The sequence below is a fragment of the Triturus cristatus genome, chromosome 8 (genome assembly GCF_964204655.1).
Source record: "Triturus cristatus chromosome 8, aTriCri1.1, whole genome shotgun sequence".
In the NCBI taxonomy this organism is placed as follows: Eukaryota; Metazoa; Chordata; class Amphibia; order Caudata; family Salamandridae; genus Triturus; species Triturus cristatus.
This window is the reverse complement of record NC_140591.1, coordinates 745,213,137-745,237,214: the sequence shown is the minus strand read 5'-3', so window position 1 is coordinate 745,237,214 and position 24,078 is coordinate 745,213,137. Positions and strand designations below refer to the sequence as shown.

The window sequence follows — 24,078 nt, the reverse complement described above, 5'->3', positions numbered from 1 at the left end:
TACATATCATTTTGGAACATAAAATTATTTTGTTTGCGGGAGTCGCGCACCCAGCGCGCCCCAGCATGTATATGACATCACGCGGGACCCGCCACCGCGCAAGCATCTCGTACTGTAATGCGCATGTGTCACGAATGCACAGGAGCAGGAGCCGCGGACTGGTCGCATACCAATCGCACACATCATGTAATATTAAATGTATATGATGTAACTGAAAAACACGCAGCCGTCGCACATCTTACACAGATCCTTCACAACTTTTCTAAAATGGCGGCTAGAATCCGCGCACCCACCGTGATGTGAACGCTTTGAGTGCGCGACTCTGAAAAAAAAATTGGATTTTTTTTTTTTAAAGAAAATAGTATAAATATATTTAAAAAAATGAAAACAATAATCAATATTTCAATGTTTTAGAAAAAATGTATTTGCAATTTTCAGAAAAATATATAATGTTATTTAACGAATAAAATATTAATAAATAAACAGTTAAAAAAACGGTGGAAAATCAGCACAAAACAAATAGGTATAACTACTATCACACTTAAAAATTAGCATTTAAAAAACGTTTGAAATTCACTGAAAAAAACCCATAGGTTTCAGAGACATTATAGTTAGAAATTAGCATTTAAAAAAGCTTTGAAATTCACTGAAAAAAACCATAGGTTTCAGAGACGTTATAGTTAGAAATTAGCATTTAAAAAACCTTAGAAATTCACAGAAAAAAACGTTGGTTTCAGGGGTGTTATAGTTAGCTGCCCATTTCACTCGTTCAAAACCATAGAAATTCCTCCGTTATAGTTAGTTCTGCTAACTATAACTCACGCGCCCGCAATGCACTGCTGATGATGTCACATATTGCATCATCAATGACATGGTCAGTGACATCACTGATGACATAACTGATGACATCTCAAATGACATCACGGATGACATCACTGATGACATCATACACATGACAATGTGATACACCTCATCTTACGTTTGTATAACCTTTCATCACTCACTGTAAAATACAGCGTACCATATTTGAAACCATTGACACACCAATACCAGTTACTACATACCCACTCACTGATTCCTAAGTGTGCACACACAACTCCCTATTCAAAAACAGAATCATTTATACATGCAGTCACTAATTAATAGAGCACTATCAAATGCACTTATACACATATATAGACATTGACACATCAGCAGTCATCTTAGTCGGTTATGCAGTCATCCTACTCACTCATGAAAAAAATCAATCACACTCACATTTACTCACTTACACAATTATCCAACAACACCTCATTTATTCAAACACTTCGGGGCAGATTTACAAGAAAGTGACGCATCTGTAGAGATGTGTCACTTTCCCTGTGCCAACATGCCAAATGCTTGCATCACCGTGGATGCGCCGTATTTACAATACGGCGCACCATGGCGCAAGGATTGACAGATGCGTCAGAAATTAAGACGCCCTTCGTAAGGCTTTTTGCCTAACTATCCATGCGTGGCGTAAGAAATTGGCCACGCCACAAACAAAGAGAGCTCTTGAGTCAGATTTCAGAATGCGCAGAGCATCCCGATGGTCGCGGGTGCTCAGGTGTCTACAGATTGGTGTCAGCCATTTGGACCTTGCGATGTTATAGGCCAGGCAGGCAAACATAACGTGGGCAACACACTCCAACGGGGCTCTACAGCAAGGACAGCCTTCTATTGTCTGAACTGGTAGGCTCCTTTTTGTTGTGAATGCATGGACTGGAAGTGTACCAAGCCTCAATTGGATATACAATGCCCTGTTTCGTGGAACCTGGATTATATCCAGATAAGGCTCAAGTTTTCTGGTCTGCTTAGGGTTGAAGAATTCTTCCGTTAGCCTCCCCACGTTGGGCTTACTGAGTTCCTGGCTATCTGTCCGGTCCCAAAATGCGCGTTTAAGCTCTGTCTTGTTTGGGGGAGTTGACTATCCCACGATTCTTTGAGGTCTAGTTCTGTCATAGTTTTCCTAACATTTGCTATCCATTAAACTCTGTGATCCACATCTAGGCTCCTCACCTCAAATAATGCTGTGGCGTATTTTGTAAGTTCTGGAGTACACCTTATGTGAGCCCAGAAGAGCAAAGGGCGCAGTTTGGCAATATCTCTGAACGATCGCCTGCCCATGTCGAAAATTAGAGCTGTTAATGGGACATTGCAGGGGAGCATCACCAAGTCCCTCAAGAATTTTTACTCCCATTTACAGATGTCGTCTACGTTGTCAAAACCCCACAACTATGCTCCGTTCAGGGCTGAGCTGACTGCCTTAGCATCATAGATGGTGAGGGCCAGGGCGACTGGCCTGCTGAATGAGGAGCGATGTTCTTTGCCTAGTGCCCTGACCACAAGTTTATGACTCATAAGCATCTTTGCTATGTGGGGCCTCCATAGCATTTTATCTGAGATTCAGACACCAAGATAATCGAAGGTGCTGACTCTCTACAGGAGGGCACCATTCAGTGTGAGGTTATTTCTAAAAGATTTGTGGGGGTTAAATGTCATAAGCTTTGTTTTAGAGGTATTGATGACCAACCCCAGAGAGTCGCAGAAAGATTGATACCGGTTTATTAATTTTTGTAGCCCGGCTGGGGTCTTAGACACTAACAAGGTGTCATCAGCAAACTGGAGAGTCGGTACCTTTTCGCCCAGCAGGGCTGGAGCATCGGCTGGATCTTCATGTAAATAGCTCACCACCCCGTTCACATATAAGGAGAACAGGGTGGGTAGCCAAAACGCAGCCCTAACGGGCCCCCCTCCCAACATGGATCTGTTCCGTCAGCTGGCCTTGGAACCCTCATCTCACCTGTGCATAATTGTCCTCGTTAAGACGGACTACTAAGTTGAGAATTAAAGAAGGGATACCCATATCTCTAAGGATCTGCCACAACATATTCCTGGGTACCAGGTCAAAAAGGCAGTCTTTAGGTCGATAAATACGAAATAAAGACTGCCCTTGCCAATCGACACAACTTTCCGGTATATAAGGAGAAGCCTAAAAACTGGATTGATCGTTTCAGTGTGGCCCTAAAGCCGGCCTGATATTGGGAAAGGACATCTTCCTCCTCTATCCAGGATTGGATTCTCTCCAGGAGCACCCTGCTGAACACCTTTTGCATTGCATCAATCAGACTGATCAGTCTATAATTTGAGGGGGTCCTCTCTGACACCCTTTTCGTATATTGGGTCCACCTCCGCACCCTTCCAAGATTCTGGCACTGGGCACCTTCGGCTATAGCATTAATGAGGAGCCGAATATACTGTGACCAGTTTGTGAGGTCAGCAAGAAATAGGTCTTCGGGCAGACCATCTGGTCCTGGAGCTTTGGCAGGGACTATCTTATTTATCGCTGTTTCAATTTCAGCCAGGGAAAAGGGTTCATCAGCATTCTCTTCTGAAGGAATGTCTCGGGGCCAAATGACCCCTCCAGGCTTGCAAACTCTGTGACCGAATATAAATTTCCAAAGTGGTCATACCACTCTTGGCTTGTGATGTGATTAGATAGTGAACCTAAGTCCCTATTGTTGCCCCTACTCACTAGGGTCCAGAATAGGTTACTGTCTTTTGCAAGGGTAGTGTCCATTAACTCCTGCCAGTGCAATTCATTCCATGTGATTTTTGCTGTGTACAGAGCAGCTCTGTAATACTTTCTTGCTGTCTTGACCAGAGGGTAGTTCTTGCTACTAGTTACTAAAGCTAGAGCCTGCCTTTTAAGCCTGCATTCTTTTGTGTACCATGGGTGCAGATATTTTAAAGGCACGCATGGTTTGCTACGCTTGCTGGGTGCTTGAAAGTAGGAACTGAATTGTTCCATGGTACGTGAATGAATAGTAGGGACTACTACCCGGCCGCCTGGATCTGCAGCTGCAACCTGAAGCTCAGTAATGTTCGTGGTCAGGACTAGTCGAATACCCGCTATTTTAGAATCTTGCAAAGAGACCTTATGCCATTTTAAGAACCTTTTGCAATTAGAGGGGACAACCTCAGTGATAGAAACTGGAATCCGAGCAGTCTGGGTAGGATATGTTACATCCCACGGGGTCTTCATGTTCACGCAGAGGGGATTGTGGTCACTGTCAGTGGTGGTACCTACGACCATATCAATCATTTTTCCCCAGAGCCTTACGTCTATTAGAATGTAATCAATGTGTGAAGGACAGCTTACTCTGTTGAAAGTGTTTGCCCCCTGGGTGTCTGATGGAGTTCTGCCATTAGCTGCTCTCAGGTCAAATTCTATAGTAAATGCATTTAGTTGGATTGCTATCTGAGTCCATCTTTTGATTGGGGGTATGTTGAGGGAGGAGACCGCCCATTTTCTATCATCTTCCTCAACCCCCAGCATGTCCTCTGCGCTCAAAGGCTCGATTGTGCAATTAAAATCTCCTGCGACTACAATTTTAGCATGGGGGAGCAACTGGCTAGAACTTGCTCCAGTGTCGTAACGATGGGCGATGGATTACCCCCCTTAGTCCCTCTAATATAGACATTGAACAAATCCAGAGTGCCCCCTCTCCTGGGTCCCCTAATGGTGAGCCTCAATATGTCAGGGCTCATAATTGGCTGCAAGATGGATCGGCAGCCCAAGGCAATGCTCACCCAGATGATCAATCCCGCTGAAGGGCACCCTCTCCCCATGGTGGTGAACAGAAGCAAGCAAAACCTGACTTATATAGTGGGACCAGACTCCAGGTCTCCTGAAAGATGCAGATATCGAATCCCTCCATGAGTTCATTCCAGTGGGGAATAATAACTTGCTATTTAGCCCTGCCACATTCCAAGATATAATCTTCAACTGATGGGGATTTGGAACCAGGGCAGAGCTAGCATTTCTGTCTAAGGATAAGTTGGCTGGGCGGCACAGTGGGGCGAGATGGTACGGTGGAAACTCGGGATATGAAAAGATCTACCTCTTGGGTTCTCAGGGCATCAGCAGAGGGGTTACTTAAGCCCTTCCTCCCTGGGTTACCCATTGATAGTTCGTCATCAATACAAGAGAATGGAATGTCATAGGGAGCACACTTGAAGTTTGGGGGGATTATATTTTGTTCCTGGTGTGGTTGGAATTCGTTTTGTAGTCAATCAATGGCTTCCAGGGATACCCCTCCCCTTGGGTTAGGAAGTGTCCTGCCCTCTGTAATAGATGGAAACCGCCTAAACTGTATGGGTGAGGTGCCGGGTGGGCAGGTGCGATACTCAAGTGTGAGAAGATTCTCAGCTAGTTATGCGTTAGACATAGTGTGTTCAATGCAGTCAAAGGGTTGGGCGGGGGATAAGCCTCTCTGGGCCATAATGATGTCCTCTCGTATCACTGAGCGGCAGCCCCTGACATGACGGATCCAATGTATGGCCTTGTTTTTTAGAGAATCTTCTCCTTCAGGGCCATTCATTGGGCCGATCCTAGGAACGTTAACCATGAAGATTTTTGGGGCATGCGGCAAGGATGGGGGACACGGATGGGGTCTCTGCTTGTGAATTTTCCCAGAGGTATGCGATGTCGATAGTAAACTGAGGGATCCAGCATGAACAATGGGAGCCCGAGGGGGAGCTAGGGTAGAGTGTATTTAAGCAAGTTAATCTTTGGGTTGTGTTGGTGGTCAGTCTTAGAAGCTGGGGGGATATGGTTGGAAGGTGATACAAGAGGTAGAGAAAAGCTGCAGCCCAATATGCTCCTATCGTTGCTAGGCCGCCTGCTTGCCATGTTTAGTTGTTGGTCATGGGGATGCGAATGGTTCACATTCTGTTGATCAAGTAGGGCCCTAGGGAGTAGGTATTTGACCAGGATCGTAAGTTCTTCGATCATGTGTCTCAAGGTAGCTATCTCAGACTTAAGGCCACTAATAAGCTGGGGTGTGTCTTGTGATGCCAAGAATTGCTCTTTGTTATTCTCTGTTGGTATTATGCAAGGTGGCTGGGGCGGTACAAGTGTCAGACGTATCAGACAGTAGTGCAAATCTATTTGTACAGGGAAGGGGGGCCAAGTGGGTGCTCATCAGTACAAGTGGGAGATTTTGAGAGGTGGAGATCCCTGACTTGTGCTGCTGTCTGCACCCCTGACATGGTATTGCTATGGTCAGGAGTTCCCTTTCAAGTTTGTTTATGGAACATTATGAGAATGGTAGTTAGGCGGGGAGGGCTGTTGGCATTAGAGGGGAGCTGGACATCGTTGTGGGGCACTGTTGGTTCTGTTACTAAAATGTCCTTGCATTCACTAATCAAGGTATCAATCCTATCCAGCACACAATTATTGGCTGCATGTTTGCATGATTTCCTTGCCTTTATCCCCTTGCCTGTCCTGCTTCTTGAACTATTGTCCACCCCTATTCCCTCCATAGCTTTCCTATTGCCCATATTTTAACCTTAGTAAGTTTAGAGTGATTGCAACTGTTCTCAAATAATAGTCCTCGGAGTGGCTTTTGTCCAGACAGCAATCGGGTATGAAGTCCAAGTTATATGGTTGCAGTAGTTGCAATAATAGGTTGATCGGTCGTACAATCAGGACAGAGAGTTCTGGCAACTTGGTTTTTTTGAGCGTCTTTTACTGTACACCAAATCCCCACAAGCATGACTTGGAAAGGCACAGTACCTTGGTTGCTGGCAAACGATGAACAACAGTGACTCAGTCCGGGAGTCAGATGAAAAGGGGGTGGCCCTGCCCTGCCTCTTCCAGGCAATAATGGGCAAGGACGGGCCTGCCCATGGCCCAAGCTTTGCCCGGGTCTGGCCCGTGTGAGACCCGCGCTGCGTGAGGCCCGTGCTGGTAATAAGCGCCTCCGGGCTCTTGCCGAGTGATGCGGGTACCTCTCTGACGCAGTGCTTCCTGGGGACAGGAGTTCCCCTCTGCTGGGCTGCGGCAAACTGTGGCTGGCTGGTTTCGGGCTCTTTATCAATTAGGTGATCCAAATTAGGGGGGACCATGATTTCCTATCTATTTGTAATGTATATGCCCAGGTACTTTAATTTGCCAGACTGCCATTGGAAGTCAAAACCCTGAATAGCTGCCTTCATTGTTTCTCAAGACATAAATATCATCTAGCTCTTGTCCCACTAAACTTTGCACCCTGACAATTCCTCTATAATGAATCAAAGTGCTGGGATTGTGGCATTAAAGTCAGAAAGCATTAGGAGAGATTGTCCCATTACAGAAGTAGATTTGAGGGGCCTGCTGGCATAGGAATGTTAGTGATGTTAGGGGACTATCGATCACAACTGCCAGGGGTTCTAAAGCCAGCAAGAATAACAGCTGTAATAGTTTGCACCTCTGCCCTGTCTCTCTATTAGTGGTTCAACCTCTGTTGTTTTATGTGTTTGCACTTGGTTTTTCATATAAAAGATATAATGACCAACAGAAGATATGATTTACATTTGAATGAACATGCATAACAATTATGGAATATTTAGTTTTTCTTATATGCTTATGAATCAGTTCATGAGTTTGTTGTGAATACTTTTTTCCACATGCTCATCTGTTACGCGTCTCTGGAGTAGAAGGAGGATGAGCATCAAGATAATGTATTTATTACACTTTGTACACCTTATTGTTATTTATTATATCTATATTTTCCTGTTTCACTGGTTCAGAACACTGTTGCAAAAGAGACTTTCTGAGACAGAGGGCTGTAAAATAGTATGTAAAACACTGAGGCATTAGGGAAATGGATTGTGTTTAACTAACAAGGAACTGGCATGCCGAAAATGATGATGTAGGCACAAGGTGTGTATGCACTTATCTTAAAAGTTACAATTCGCCCAGTTTCTCATGATCATTTTATAATCTAGTGGTAATGCGTCCTGTTTATCAGATGAAGCCCAATGGGTTTTTATTTTCAGTAGTGCTTTTATAATTTGGGTAGGTTCTTCAAGGTAGGCAAATTAACCAATACCTTGTTTGCTACCTAGTTAACAATTGCTTTAAAAGAAAATGTGAAGATTGGGGTTCCATGTGCCCCCCTGCATGCATCCCCTGGCCCAGATGCAAAAGTGGGCACTCTAGGTCCCGCTTAGTTTCCTCACCGCCACAGTTTTAATGGCAGGCACACCGCCATGAAAACTGTGGCTGTAAGGAAACTCATAATATGCTTGGATGTGCTGCAGTGGCACCACCAAGCAAATTGCTGGGCCAGACCGCCGCGCGACTGCGTAGGGATCATAGCTCACGGCAGTTGCTGCGGTTCTGTGGTGGTCCAACACCTGCACTCGTAATGCAGCAGTGAGACCGCCAGTGTTCCCGCCATGCCACCGTTAGTTTGGAAGTCAGATGGACTGCCAAACTAATACTCAGCCCCTAAATCATTAAAGAAAGGAGCCATTATTCCTATCTCCTGAAAGTGAATTTCCAAAAGAGATGCACAAAATAAATAATTCAATAAGTTCCTTGGAATGATTATGCAACATGCATAAGGATAGCAAGTGAAGTTTTCACTGAATGGTAAATGCAATAAACTGATTTAAAACACTGTAATTTAAAAATTCTATTTTATTGTTATTTTGTTTCTCAGGCAATGTTTGCTGCATGTGAACTTGGAGTCTTTGACCTGCTGCAGGAGTTTGGTGCCCCCCTGACTTCTGCCACCATTGCTGAGCATTTGCATTGCAGTGCTGATGGAATGGAAAGATTACTATGTGCATGCGTGGGTTTAAAGCTCCTGGAAATCGAGATGAAGAATACAGAAGGTAATGTCATAGTGTTACAGTCATTAACAAAGCCAGGAAGTGTAAATAAGATTTCATTATTCATACATAAATTGTAATATCAAAAAATGCAATTACTTTTTTCTAGTAAATTTAATCATGTAAATTGCTCTAAAGTCTCACTTTTACTCTTCATTTGACCACTGATGTCAATAAATAATGCAAATGAGAAAGGCCCAAAGTGTATGGTTCATTTGAATGTTTTGCTAAATCCTCTTTCTATTTTGAAACTAGGGCGAAAAAAAATAGTGCTGTTACAAACCCAGAGAAAACTTCAGTAGGTGTTTCATAATATATCCTAACAGGCATCCTACAATCATTTTTTGCATACGGAAGATAAGAGAGCACATTAGGTAAATAAGCCTTGACAAACCCAAAAGGGTTGTTTTTTGTATGATGCATGCTCAAAGAGGCAGACAATATTCGTGCACGCATTTACATAGACCATACATACAAGCACATACGCCGAAGAAGTAACACAACTACAGACACATTAATGTGAACTCCAATAAATAACTGAACCCCAATATTTTGTGTATCTCAATATCCTTAATAAAAACAGCTCTGGTTCTCTTGTTGATCAAGCGGTAAGGGACTACACCCCCATCCATGGATCATTAGTTTAGCAAAATTAACAGAATTAGAGTAAAAATAAAACTTTGATCTCTAAATGACTCAGGACCTGATTATGATCTTGGCTGATGGGATACTCCATCACAAACATGACGGACATATTACAAGTTCCATAGGATATAATGGAATTGCTATACGGCGGACGGGATATCCGTCAGGTTTGTGACGGAGTATCCCATCTGCCAAGATCGTAATCAGGCCCTCAGTTCTCAATCATTATAGGGAAAAATTGATTGATTTTGATTTATTACGCAATTATTCATAGGAACGATACAAGGAATATGTAAGTCTGCTATATGGCTCAGTTAAAGAATAATACAGAGTCACAAAGGTTACCAAAATTCCTAATCAAGAAAAGAAAACTAAAGAGATTATGGGGCATATCAACAAGGGCTTTATCTCTGCTTTTTTGGCTTTAAAAGCCAAAAAAGGAGAGATAAAACTAGCGCCCTATCAACAACAGGGTGCTAACATGCAAATTTGCATGTTAGCACCCTTTTACTCTACGATTCCCCTTGCATCTCTAATGAGATGCAAAGGGGGCGTTCCAGAGTAAAATAATAGGAGAAATGTCGCAAAACGACATTTCTCCTATTATCAAGAATGTCGCTAACCCTGTTAGAGACAAAAAAAGCAGCGCTAACCGCGGTTAACGCTGCTTTTTTACGTCTGGTATTTTTCTGACTTAGCCATGATATCCTATGGAAGGAGGATATCACGGCTAAGTTTGCCTGTCCCTATCAACAAGGTAACGTGAGATTATCGCTGGGTTTCCAGCGATAATCTCACGTTAGCCTGTTAGCGTGAGGATTTTTATCGCTATTGAGATAAGCGTTGCTAATAGCACGCTATCTCAGCGATAAAAATTTACGCTAGCTGGTGATAATTATCCTAGCGCTAAGTGCGCTTAGAGATAGTTATCGCCGGTTGTTGTTGATATGCCCCTATAATTGTCAAAGTCATCAAGACAATTGACAGCATTCTAGAAGACGTAAAATAAAAAAAATCTCAAAATAATTAGACAGAATCTTGGGAGAATAATGGGAAGTCGCCCATGAACCCTCAAAACCAGGGTTTTTCAAATACTTTTTTTCAGATTCAGCATGGCATGATCATGGTTATTTTTTATTGGCAAATTAAAAACAGCTACGCAAATAATAAAGTTCTTAACACAAACACATTCCTTAGGGTAAGAAAAATCTTCCACTTGCTTCCTCAGCAACTATGACACGGGCATGCAAAACCTAATAGGAAACATTTCTCAAACAATAGCTCATAGAAATATGTTCTCTTGACTGTCTTCATCTGAACTTCCAGCAGAAATCGTTCAAAGTGATATATTAGGTAGACAATAGAAAGCCTTATTCACAATTCATGGTTTGTATTCAGGAAAGGGCATATATATGAAACTATGGCATAGCGCAGCAAGTCATCTTACTGTGCTGCGCTATTAGGAAAGGCAGGAATGTGCCTATTTATAGGAATATGGCACACTCTTCCCTTTTCCCCTACACTGGAGCACTTTAGGCAGCCTAGCACCAATGCAGGCACACATGCAGCATGGTGCAAGGGCATCTGTGTTGTAGGTAGGATTATATTTAAGGCAGGAAGCAACACCTTCCTGCACAAAAACAATCACAGGAGGCATATTCTTCTATCAATGTATGCTGTAGAATGCAGAAAACATAGGGGCATATTATCAAGACAGGCGATAAAATTATCGCCGCTTTAGCGGCAGAAAACTGCCGCTAAAACGGCGGTAATGGACTTGATAATATGGTCTATGGAATTCCAATTGAAGCTCAGGTTAGATGTCCTTCACATCTAACACGGGCTTCAATTGGAATTCTTAGAGCATATTATCAAGCCCTTTATCGCCACTTTAGCGGCAGTTTTCTGCCGCTAAAGCGGCGATAATTTTATCGCCTATCTTGATAATATGCCCCATAGTGAGAGAAACTGACAAGGAAAAATAAAGGAATTTCTCCTTGTTATGCTTCCCTTTTAAAAGTGCAAGCTTTTGGCGCATTCCCAGGTTTACAAGTTCTTGTAAATCTGGGAATGAGTCAAAATCCATGGGAGTTGTGTGGGAACAACCACTACAACGCCAATGGAACACCAAACTAGGGTAGGTGAGCTCAACACAGCAATTTGCACTGCATTGCACTATTCCAGATTTCTGAAGCCTCTCAGAGCCACGCAAAGTGACTTTGCATGGTTTTATATATCTGGCTTAGAGGTTTGTATCATGCATGTACCACATTGAGTAGTGCAAATGTGGCGCATCCCTCTTACAAATGAGCCCTGAAGTCCCTTGATGTCATAAAATTTCTATGCTACACAGAAATATAATTTCAGTGGGTCGCTGATTGGGATGGCGAGAAAGAGAGAGGAGCAAGACGAACTAACAAAGAAACTGCATCCATTTTAAAATAATGCTGTCCCACTCAAAAATGTGGCATAACTATTTTCATAAACAGAATACTTCTAAACAAAATAATCATGTTGTTAGGTGCATTGTTATTTATTCATTGCTTACAATTATAAACATCACTAAAATTATTAATATGCACAAATAAACTGTCACCCAAACTGATACATTAGGAAAAACGTCCACACTATTACTTGAACAGTCACCTATATAATCAACCCTCAGACTTATATGCATCCATGCTGAAATACCAACAGATATACAGCAACAGACCAACTAATCTATAGTAACTCATGCACATTTCCCTACAGGTGCGCATTCACAGTGACAACCAGTCTTATATGCATGCACCTATTGACACAGACCCTCACAATGCAGCCATAATAGCGTACAATCCAACAGATACATAGGTATCCATGCACACAGAACACACAGACACCTGCATGCTCACAAACAAATGTATCACATACGTAGAGACTGATGTATAGCACCACAAAACACGCATTCAGTCAGACTACTCACAGAAAGGCACACGTAGATTTGGACCGATAGATAGATAGATAGATAGATAGATAGATAGATAGATAGATAGATAGATAGATAGATAGATAGATAGATAGATAGATAGATAGATAGATAGATAGATAGATAGATAGATAGATAGATAGATAGATAGATAGATGGATAGATGGATAGATGGATAGATGGATGGATGGATGGATGGATGGATGGATGGATGGATGGATAGATAGATAGATAGATAGATAGATAGATAGATAGATAGATAGATAGATAGATAGATAGATAGATAGATAGATAGATAGATAGATAGATAGATAGATAGATAGATAGATAGATAGATAGATAGATAGATAGATAGATAGATAGATAGATAGATAGGTAGATAGATAGATAGATAGATAGATGACACAACAGTTGGAAGGATGCCTAATCGATGCTGGGAAGATTTAAATTTCATGTTTATTTAATATTTAACCGATGTTCAGATGTTGTTATATCTGAGGAGCAAAACCTGGTGGCATGTGGTCTCTTTGTGAAAAAAAAACAACATGTAAGCTTTGTGATGGTAGACTGAACTGTCAATGCTCATCCAATCCTTGTATGCTTTTCATTGAACACTGATATATACATAATTAACACACTTGGCATGCCCATCTGTCCTCCCCTTCCTTAGCAGATTCATGCATGAACTGCACTATCATTCAGCACCTTCCCCTCTGAGACTTACATATGTCACAAATATTCTCCCATTAAAAGAGGGCACTTAATTCTGGTGGGTCCGAAGGCAATAGTTATTGGCTCAATTGGAATCAAGAGATCTGTTGGAACACTAAGATCTAGCTGTTCACTTTCATCCTGAGATTTAGAGTGCTGGGTAAAAGTCTAGGGCAAAGTAGGGAACACCAGGGGAATCAGACCTGCAACAACTGATTAGCTCAGGATTTCATTATTTTGCAATAGATCCTCATTGTCCAACTTGCTGTGGACCATATTTGCACCACTTCTAGAGCTATACTAGCCTCGGTATCATAAAGCTCAGTGGGGAGGACATGATACTCACTGTTTTAATATTATAGCAAATGTATTTGCTCATACACCAATTTAGCTAATAATTGTTATCAAGTTTGTTAATTGTATTAGATGAAATGAATCTACATCTACAATTCCCAGAATGCACTAATTTGGTAAATAAAAACCTAGGACAATAAACATGGATATCTCAGCTAACGCTAAACTTTGAAAGCAATACTGCCCCAAATGCAAGTGTAAATTTGATATTTACAGTAAAAATATATTTTGTTCCTTCTTCAAAGTGTTTGCTCTTCACTATATTTTAGTCTGATACATACAATATGAATATTATGTTAATGTTTCAGTAGAGAACTGAGGGAACCCTTTTAAGAAATCTGTCTAAAGGTTAGTTAATAGCTGCTAAGTATTGAAAGTGATGACATGCTAAGTCAGTTACTGCACTGATACTAAAAGCCAGACTCAGGTGGGCACTCTTACACCTTGCCAATGTCAATACTTCCTCATCAGAATTGTGTGATACTTCTTTCTTTCAGTTCCACAAAAGACAATTGTACATAAATATTTAGGGGACTATTCAAAAGGTAAATTGGCACATGTGTAGATGTACATGTGTCAATTTACTCTTACACTTTATAGTTAATGTACTAGCTTTTCAATTTTGAAGTGTAAATTAACCACAAGTGTAGACTTAAATATTCTCATCTCCTAAAACCAGGGGGTGGAGCTCACCTTCTCAGTGTAAAGTTACTACAAGTAACTTTTCACATGTAGGCAGAAATCTCCGCCACTGTGTTATGGTGATGTATAAGAATATTTAAAAAAATATATATAAGTTTAAAAAAATATTAAAATATTTTTCCGTTAAATAATGATGTAAATTAATTTCATGTATTTATTTAATTTGTTAAATAACAAGACAAATGCCACAGGACTACCTTAATTTGAATTAAGGTTTTAATTAATATAAATATGTTATTTAAAGGAAAATTATTTTTAAGATGTATTAAAAATAGTCTCACCCAAAATTAAAATGTTTATATTTATCAACTATGTATTAAGAATTACAAAACACATGTATAGGATTAAATTAAATGAATTATTATTGAAACAATTAAAGTTACACTCATTTTTAAACTAAAAAGTTATTAAAATAGTGCAGAATAACAAAAAAAATTACATATTTTTTTTGCCTGAAATTACATTTATATATATTTGTAAAAAGTCACAATAAATTAATTATTTATTTTAACTTTTTTTCTTTTGATTGAAATGTTTAGTCCCTGCTACCATTGTTAACAATGGGGAGGTGTTGCAGTGTCTGGGAGTGGTGGTGTGTGTTGCTAGACTTACTCCAAAGTTGGTCTGCAGTACATTTACAACTGTTTTGTAGCCTCTTGGGCTGTAATGACTTTAGAAGTGAATAGCAATGACCTTGCACTTTTGTCAGTGGATCTTTGTAGTTACATGTCCCTTCCCAAACTCCCCATGACCCCTACATAAACAACCCCTTAATACTCACCACATCCCTCCCATTTTATAGTAGATAGTCCTAATTTTCCCAAAAGTCTCTTTAGTGCCTCTCAAATTTACTAGAAAAAAATTATTTTAGTTGTATAGATATCTCCCCATGGAAAGGATAAGAGAGATAGAAATGGACATATACACCAGCAAGTTTGTGACTAGCATTTTTTAGTAAGTAAGCAGTTTTATTGTGGTGTCCGGCCCTTAGAATATGCATGGGCTGAACTCCATATGTGAAACATGACACTTGCATTCTTCTGTAAATCTGTCTCAAAGCCTGGTAATCCATAATCCTTTACTTTTATTATGTCAATAACCATCATTTTTAAATCCATAACCTAAAAAATGCTGTTCAACTGCACCAGAAAGATCCTGCAAACCTTTCAAAAGTCCCTAATTTCTGTAATAAACACTAATCAATTGCAACATATGCATTAAGTTAACTCTCCAAAGGCGTCACTCTCCACCCAAGCCTTGTTACATTTCAATGTGTTGTGCTTGATTGGAAGTTGTAGGTCAATCTCATTCTTCATTCATTGACAGCATGATGTGGGAAGCAAATCAGTTTTTACATCCAATAACTGTAGTGGCGGCTGGCAGGGAACAGGGGTGGCGGGAAGTCTGAAAAAAACCACTTACCAATTGCCACTGCCTCTCTGTCACATTGCCGCTTTTGTTTGCGAGGTCCCAACCAGGAAGCACCCATTCTCCCTATAGCCAATTAAAAAACTGGAATGCATATTGTGATTTGTCTGAGCGCCATGGTTCGGCACTCAGGAGGGGACAGGGAGCCTGTACATGTTCCTCACCAGGCTGTGCATTACAGCCTGGTGGGGAAGATGTAATGTGCACATGACTGCCCAAGACGGCCGGCCAAGCAGATATGTGCACTTGAAGTGTGCAAACCGCTCCTCCCGCTTTGACTCCATCCCCACCCTAAACCAGTCCAGAAGCAATGAAAAATTAAATCATAGTAACAAGGTTGTTATCCTTTTCTTCCTTTTGTTTCTGCTCTGTGAGCAGTGCAGCACAGCTCTTCTGTTTTAGCTGTATGGTTCCTAGCCAACCATCATTTATCTTTTTGTGCTTCCAAAGTACATTTCAGGAAGTTGACACTAAGGAAAATACTGTATGTTCCTGAATTTCATATAAAATACCTGTCTGAGTATACTGCATATTCATGGCATTTCTGTCAATACTGCTGAGCAGTATGCCATTTAGTGACCATTTTATTGATATTGTGTTCAGTTGTTTACATTCAGTTCGCAGAACTTCACAAACTAAAACGAAAGTAGATTTTGCAAAGCTCAGGACTATTGCATTTGTTTAGTGCCATTTCTCAAGAAGGAAACTTCTAAGATGCAACTTTTAACACTGAAAGGGGAAAAACTAGGCAGAATGTTGAAAGAGCGAATTAAAGTGCTGTAAACTTTACTTTAAATATTCTTTATTAAAGTAATCAAAGAGGTGTTTTTCAATCAACAGAAATACACTAAACAATACTACAATATATAAGTGCACATCGGCAAAAATCCTTTTTAAAGAAAAGTCATTCTTTTCTGTTTTGTACATCTCCCAATCTTCAAAGTCTCTTTGAACCTCGGAAACTTAAATTAGCCCTGCTTTAAATGTACCAACATTAAAATGTTACCAATGTGAAAACACCATGAACATAAATCAACTTCCCCCTAGTCTGACTTTTTAAAGGGAAAGACATCAAATGGAGTTGATTGTCACTCGGTAGTTTCACCCTTAAATGGAAGTGGCTCACTGTGTAGTTTCTTTAACATAAATTGTGGTTCTCTGAAGTTTTCCATGATCTACAAACTCCTAGACGTCACTTGGCAGTAAAAATGTGAACCTTCCTATTAAGATTCATAGTTTGGCTGGAACCAAAGTGATGCCTCAAACCTACTTGTATTTAGTTCATTCTTAATCAGTAGAAGATCCTCAAGTTGCTGTTGTGCTGTATGGCTGAGGTTTGGAAAGAAATGAATACCCCTCATTCCACACCATGCCCTTCCACAGTTACTCTCTGATCACCACTTTATGCTATTCAAGCGGTTTCTACCCACCAGATGTGTGCCCTCTAGTGGCTAGCTATGTGGCCTTGACCACAGTGATCATCCCTAAGCCAGCATCCTTCAAGACTTGGGGGCAGATTTACAAGAAAGTGACGCATCTGTGAAGATGCGTCACTTTCCCTGGGCCTCTTTGAGAAACCCTTGCGCCACTATGGATGCGCTGTATTTACAATACGGCGCACCATGGCGCAAGGATTGACAGATGCGTCAGAAATTCTGACGGATCTGTTGACGCAAAAGTCACGCATTGCTAGAGTGGTGTCGCAAGCATGACGCAACTCCAGCAATGCAGGGGGGATGCCTATCCTCATTGTGCTGTGTCACTCCTTACGCCTGCTTCAAGTAGGCATAAGAATTTGACGCAGTGGCGTCCTAGAAGTGGCGCAGTGAAATCTTGTAGATTTCACTACGTCACTTCTACGAGGCTTTTTTGCGTTGGAACGCCCACCCTGCATACATTATACCTGATGCAGGTATAATGTGACGCAGGGATTTACAACGTGATGCATCTCCATAGATGCGTCACGTTGTAAATGGGCCGCATTTTTGCGCTGCTGCTGCGTCACAAAAAGTGATGCAACTGCGGCGCAAAAATGACACAAGGGGCTTGTAAATCTGCCTCTTGGTCTTTAAAAAACCTTTGAATTGACATAGTGGTTATGCTTCTCTTTAGGAGGAATGGAATCTCAAAGATCCTTTTTTTGGAAAGACCTTAAAAGAATTGTCTAGGAGTGCACCTTTCCACTCCTTCCATCCATCCCCATCTCAGAACCTCACATTCCACCTCTTGTACTGCTGCCTCAACATTAACACTCTGTTGATCGGTCAGTCCAGGAGCCAGCCTCAGAATTATTCCTGGCTACGTTGCAAGTCACATCTTCAATAATCCATTCCTTGTAGTTATTTTATTATCTATCAGCTAGGTTGTATTTTTGCCACCCAGAATAGAACACACAGCAACCTACCTCAGGCTGTGATGGCTCTGCCTGGTCCAAGTATAAGGGCTCCCATTAACAATAGCTTTTTGATATGGTAGGTATGATAAAGCATAAAACTGTCACCTGAGTTGTAGCGATGTTGCTAAATGATCATTTGCACCACTTAGCATTTGATCAATGTAGGACGAATGTCAAATATTATGCAACAGATAAGTGAGCGGGTGGTGTTCTGGTTCCCTGTACCAGCTCTTGCACCCTTTAAAGAACTGGAATCAGAAATATGTTTAAACACTCTGCAGTACACAATATTCTTCTTCTAAGAAAATATGGATCACTAATAGTGATGTGCAAGCTGCTTTAGAAGTAGTGTTAACACAAACTATTAAAATGATTGCTTCAAATGTAACATACACTTTCATTTTTATATTGTAGTGGATGGAGGACTTCAAAAAGAATTCCAACAGGTTGATGTCCAAATTGTAGACATTTTCCCACAGTCATATTCAATTTAAATGTGTCCTTGGGAAATGCAGAGAGTATAGTAATATGGTATCTCTATTGCTCCCAAATTGGGGCCTGATTTTGATGCCAGTTGATCGGACTGCTGGCCGCTATTGAGGAGGTCAGGAGACGACTGATAAGCATGTGGGCGGTGCGACCTCTGTATCACAATGCGACTGCCGGGCTGGTGGTCGCAAACTCATCGGAGGCATGCTGCAGTCTGGGTCAAGGGCCGCAGCACATGCCAACTTCGTACAGAACTTCCTGCACATCTATGAATCATGCGCCAAGCACCATGTCATGCATGGGACACAGTGCACAGAGGTGAGTGGTTGCACTACATGTACCCCAGGGCTTCTTTTCAGTCGTCCATGACAGACACGCCCTGTTTGGGGCCCTCAATTTCCCTTTCTAGTAACATTTCCATGGCAGGGTGCCCTCCATGAAAAAGCTGCACGAAAGGGATATTGCAATCCCAACAACTGTGCCTGCCTTGGCACTGCTGCTATTCCCTGACACTCTTTTGACCACCACACCGTCGGGATCCAGAATCAGGCATTAGGCTGATGTCGTTCCAACCACCAACATCCAAATAAGGCGGTCTGACCAAATGGCAGTCCCCATTCGGATCTTCATTTGATGGGATGTCTGCGGTCCGACCGCCAGCATCATATTGAGCCCCTTGGCCACATACTCCAGCTCCTCCACAGATTACAACATCTCTCTTGTATTTTATCATTGAGGGCAGTCAAGACGTTAATCTCGATTGAGGAAAATCTTATGTTTTGGTTTAAATCTTTATCAAAATTGAAATGCTTTTGCAAGGACAATAGATTTGACATTGGCAAGCTGATGCAATGGTTTCTTTTTTGATCTTGCAAGCAATGGCCACTAAAGATCCAAGAAAGATAATATGCTGTCACCTTAAAATGGAAACCATATGCTTGCAATAAAACACTTAAACACTTAAAAGGCTTAAATTGAAAAAACATTCAATGATGTGACTGTTTTACTAATGATAAATTTAAATAACAAGTCTTGCATCTGTTTTATATATGTGTGCTACTACTAGAGACAGGGGCAAGAATAAAACACAACCTAACAGCAATTGAATTGCAGATAGCTACAATGTGACAATGTCACTTAGGTTCTTTTTAACAGCAATAAGAATAGCTTGCAGAAAGTAAATTCTCATCTATATAGGCAAACAATGTAGAGGCAAAACAAATAGGTGGTGTGTGATGGTAAAATATATATAAATTTAAAAAAGCATAATTTGATCCAGCTTTGTCACTGAAGAGAAAGCAACTATTTTAGGTAGATGTGAGCAATGTAGTGCAGCTAATGACAATGCTTTCTCTCATGGTGAAGGAAAACCGTGGGCATACCTGTCATTTATGCTGTATGCTGTGGTGAGCAGAACCAAAATGCAAATGACAGTTAAACCAACCAATGGAGGAAGCCTGGTTACCAATAGCCTCCCTATGTGGTGTTTGCACAAAATATTAAGGGGCATATTTATTGATGTTTTGCCTCACCCTTGCGCCATGCCAGGTAACACAAGGGCGAAGCAAAACCTAGATGAGATTTTCCAAACCATGCAAGGCCCTACGGTGCTTGGTTAATCTGGAGTAATGTACCCTCCCATGGATTTTTGTGAATTCCCAGATTTACCAGGAATGATAGACCTGCGAATTCATCTAACCACTGTGGCTTCCCAGGGGAAGTATAACAAGGAGAAATTTCTTTATTTCTACATCACACTTAGAAAAAGGAAAAAGCCTCAAAGGATTGTTTTGTGCAGGAAGGTATCACTTTCTGACCCACCACACATACAACTATAAGATAATTAATTCTTTCTTAGTTGCATCACGTATAAAGTTTTAATCATATCCTGAGCCGCCAGTAATAAAATTAGAACGGCAAGGATTCTCAGAGGTATTTTTAATCCACACTACATCACACTTTTGCACCACACCAGCTCCGCTGTAATCAGGCGTCGTAGCACAACCGGGGGGCATTCGGCCACCCGGTTGGGACCCCAATGATGAAGCATGACACCAACCAGGTTGGTGTGTGAGGGGTCTTTTAACTAACCCAGTGGGTTCCCAAATGCTGCACAGCAGTGATCGTACCACACATACTTGGGTTGGTCCACCATTGATTAAACATACATTATAACAGGGGATACGGACGCACCCTCTTCCTTTCCCTAGCTCTCTCATTGTTTTTTGACATACATTCACTGCGCACAGCTGTGAGAGCATTATGCCTGAATTTTTTAACACTTCATACAGCACGCTCTTTCAACTATCCTGAGAACCCTGGTTTAGGGTTCACTCTGGACGATGTCAACAGCATACTGGACAACCCACCATTACTGGCAGATTTCAACATGGCAACTTCAATTGCACAAACAGCTGACTGGGAAAACCTTAAGGAAAAAAAGCGGAACCGGATAAGAACCATACTCCATGGGGTAATTCTAACCGAATATCTATGGAACAACACCGCGCCTAGGGGCCTAATTGTTACCAATGCCCCGCGCATCTTCCTAGAAGATCCCACCTTCCGGAAAGACTGGGCACAAATAGCATGGCGATGCACATGAGACTGGATGATTCTCATCATCCAAACATCCAAACGCCTCTCAGACGCCTTCCTCATAGAAATTCAAGCTACTGAAACCCATTTCAAAGCCACACTCTCCTCATACAAGAAACGACTGGATGAAACCAACAAAGAAATACATGAATACAAAGACGGCCTCACCCAAAGCAAGATCAACAAATTCCAAAAGGACCTCAAAAGATTCTCTTATGCCAAAACCTACCCCTATGCCGAAGCCGATTACCAACCACCGAATAGAGCTGATACCTCGGGTGCATCATCAGATGAGGACTCCTCTGGGAGCAGTGGCTCCAGCACCAGCAGCTATCGCAGACGACAGCAGGGCAGAGGGGGACAAACAGTATGGCAGCAACCATGGACTCATGGACCCCCGAGACCCAATGTACTTTACCCGCCCATGTATCCCCAAATACACCCACAATTTGGATACAGTTGGAACCCACCCTTTGGACCACCACCACTATACATGAACCAAAATCAGCAGCAACCTTTTTTAGGAAGAGGCCGACGAGGACGTGGAATAAGACATAGAGGGAACCAAGCACACTGGCAAGACGACCTACAACAGGGGGCACTGACAAGGAGCAAAACCAGAGACCAATAACCAGGCCCGAGCACACGCTGAGTCTCATCACCAACCTCTCCAAATACACTCTCACACCAACAGAAGAAGCTATCCTTGAAAAAGGCCTCGGCTACCCCCCACAGCAAAACTTGACAAATTCAAATTACACTGTGCACTAGCTGAGTTCTTTCGCAAACTCAAACTTAAAGCTTTCTTTGAAAATGCCCCCACTCCACCCGGCTCTGGAGATCAAGGGGATACCCTCTTTAGAGTCAAGTCTACATTCATTCCACCTCCGAGCTCAACTCCACCAGAAATTCATGTGTATGAACAATCAGTGTTCAAAGAAATTGAAGCTCTGGAAGTACCAAACACGTTTCAAAACACCAGCAAGTTAGAACGAATGGCCCTACAATCATTGAAAAACAACCCCAAGATCATAATCAAACCAGCCGATAAAGGAGGAGACACGGTCATACTCAACAAAGAAGACTACCATTGAGAATGTGAGCGACTACTCAAGGATACTAAAAACTATGGGAAACTAACACACTACCCCAGCACAGCTCTGAAAACACGCATCCTCACCCTTGTGGAAGATGCGGAGAACACCGGCCAGATCTCCAAAAGTGAGGCCAAATTCCTAACCACGACACCAGGCAAAATACCATACTTCTACACTGTGCCTAAAATTCACAAGAACATAATACCACCCCCTGGACACCCCATCGTCTCAGGCATCGGGTCTCCGTTGGCACCCCTGTCACGCTACTGTGATCATTTCTTACAGCCCCTGGTCCAGTCAACTAGTACTTACCTCAAAGACACCAAAGACCTGTTAGGACTAATAGCGGCCATACCCTATGACCCCAACACCTCCCTCCTAGTATCACTTGATGTGGAGAGCCTATACACTAGCCTCCCACAAGATGACACCCTGAGAGTACTAGAAGAGGCTCTGAACAATTCCAACTGGCAACACCGCATGCCCACATCTTTTGTGCTGAAATGTGCAACACTTGCATTCAAAGAGAACTACTTTGAGTACGAAGGCAAACTACCTCCAGAAGTATGGCAACTTCCATGGGGAGTGTCTTCGCTCCAAGTGTAGCGGGCTTGTACGTGTATAATTTCGAGACCAAACTCCTTCTCACCAACAACCAATCACGCATTCCCCAAATAAAATTTTACAAACGCTATATCGACGATATCCTATTAATCTGGGAAGGAACCAGTCAATCCTTGGCTACATTCTGTGACTGGCTGAACACGTGTGATCCCAACCTCCGTTTCACACACAACTCTGACAGCCACCAGACAACGTTTTTGGATCTGGACATCATAGCGGTAGCAGGAGGCCTTATGAGCAAGACCCATTTCAAACCCACTGCCCGCAACTCCCTACTACACTTTACCAGTTTCCATCCTAGAGCTCTTCGTAAAAACCTCCCATATGGCCAATTCCTCCAACTATGCAGAAACTGCAGCGATCTAAAGGACTACAAAACCCAAGCCACTGACCTGTGTCACAAACTACACCGACGTGGCTACCCCAAAGGCATAACAAGAAAGCCAACAAGAGGGCCAGAAACCAGAACCGTGAAGGTTTGCTCGAAACCCATACACGAGAACCGACACCACCACCATTAACATGCGTGACTACTTACAACACAGTAACCAACAAAGTCTCCCAACTCATCAGGAAACACTGGAAAATATTGGGAACAGGCAACTTCAACTGGAAACCTCCCCTTCTCTCGAACAAAAGAGCAAGATACATCAAAGACACCATAGTGTCTACCAGACCCACTCCCCCACCTAGACCGACAAGTACGGTCCTCAACCCCTGGGGGCTTCCAAGCATCAAAGGGCACTTTCCATGTGGAAGTTGTAGCATCTGCCATATCACCGAGAAGACTAAGAGCCTCAACCTAGAACCTGGTAAAACATGGGAACTGCGAAAACACACTAACTGCAACACCGAACATGTTGTATACCGAATAATTTGCCCGTGCAACCTCACCTACATCGGTATGACCACCCGCAAAATCAAAACCAGGATTTGTGAACACCGCAGCACGATACGCTACAAGAAAAACACCACCAAAATGACTAACCACTTTCTGGAAAGAGGCCACACAACTAACGACATGAGATGGGTTGTTCTAGAAGCACTGGACCCTAACTTGCCGAACATCCAGAACCGCCTTTTGGAAAAAGAAGAAAGTTTGATATATTGGCTTTCAAGCCATCTCACAGGCTTGAATGATAATATCCCCTGGAACAGTCTAAGAAGGACATAAAACTCCCACCCATGGTCAAAAACCTGCCACCATATGCATTATCAACCTAGACACACAGCCTCCCAATGTACCAGTCAGTGTCAGCAGTCCACAAATAACCAGGGCTCCAATCTAGAGCCAGCTTTTGACTATAGCCTCGTTTTTTGAGCACTCCATTCATAGTTTAATCACTACTCTTTCTCTCCCCTTGAGGACTTTTGCCATATCCTAA

At 42.1% G+C, this 24,078-nt stretch overlaps 1 protein-coding gene across 1 annotated transcript in view; it reads left to right on the top strand.

Annotated features, from left to right (window-relative positions):
- LOC146805009 (acetylserotonin O-methyltransferase-like) overlaps positions 1–24,078 on the top strand; it is a 791,837-nt gene that overhangs the window by 110,229 nt on the left and 657,530 nt on the right. The window contains exon 2 of the mRNA XM_085622162.1: positions 8,514–8,688. Within this exon, the coding sequence (XP_085478288.1) occupies positions 8,514–8,688 (175 nt within the window). The remainder of the gene's footprint in view (positions 1–8,513; positions 8,689–24,078) is intronic.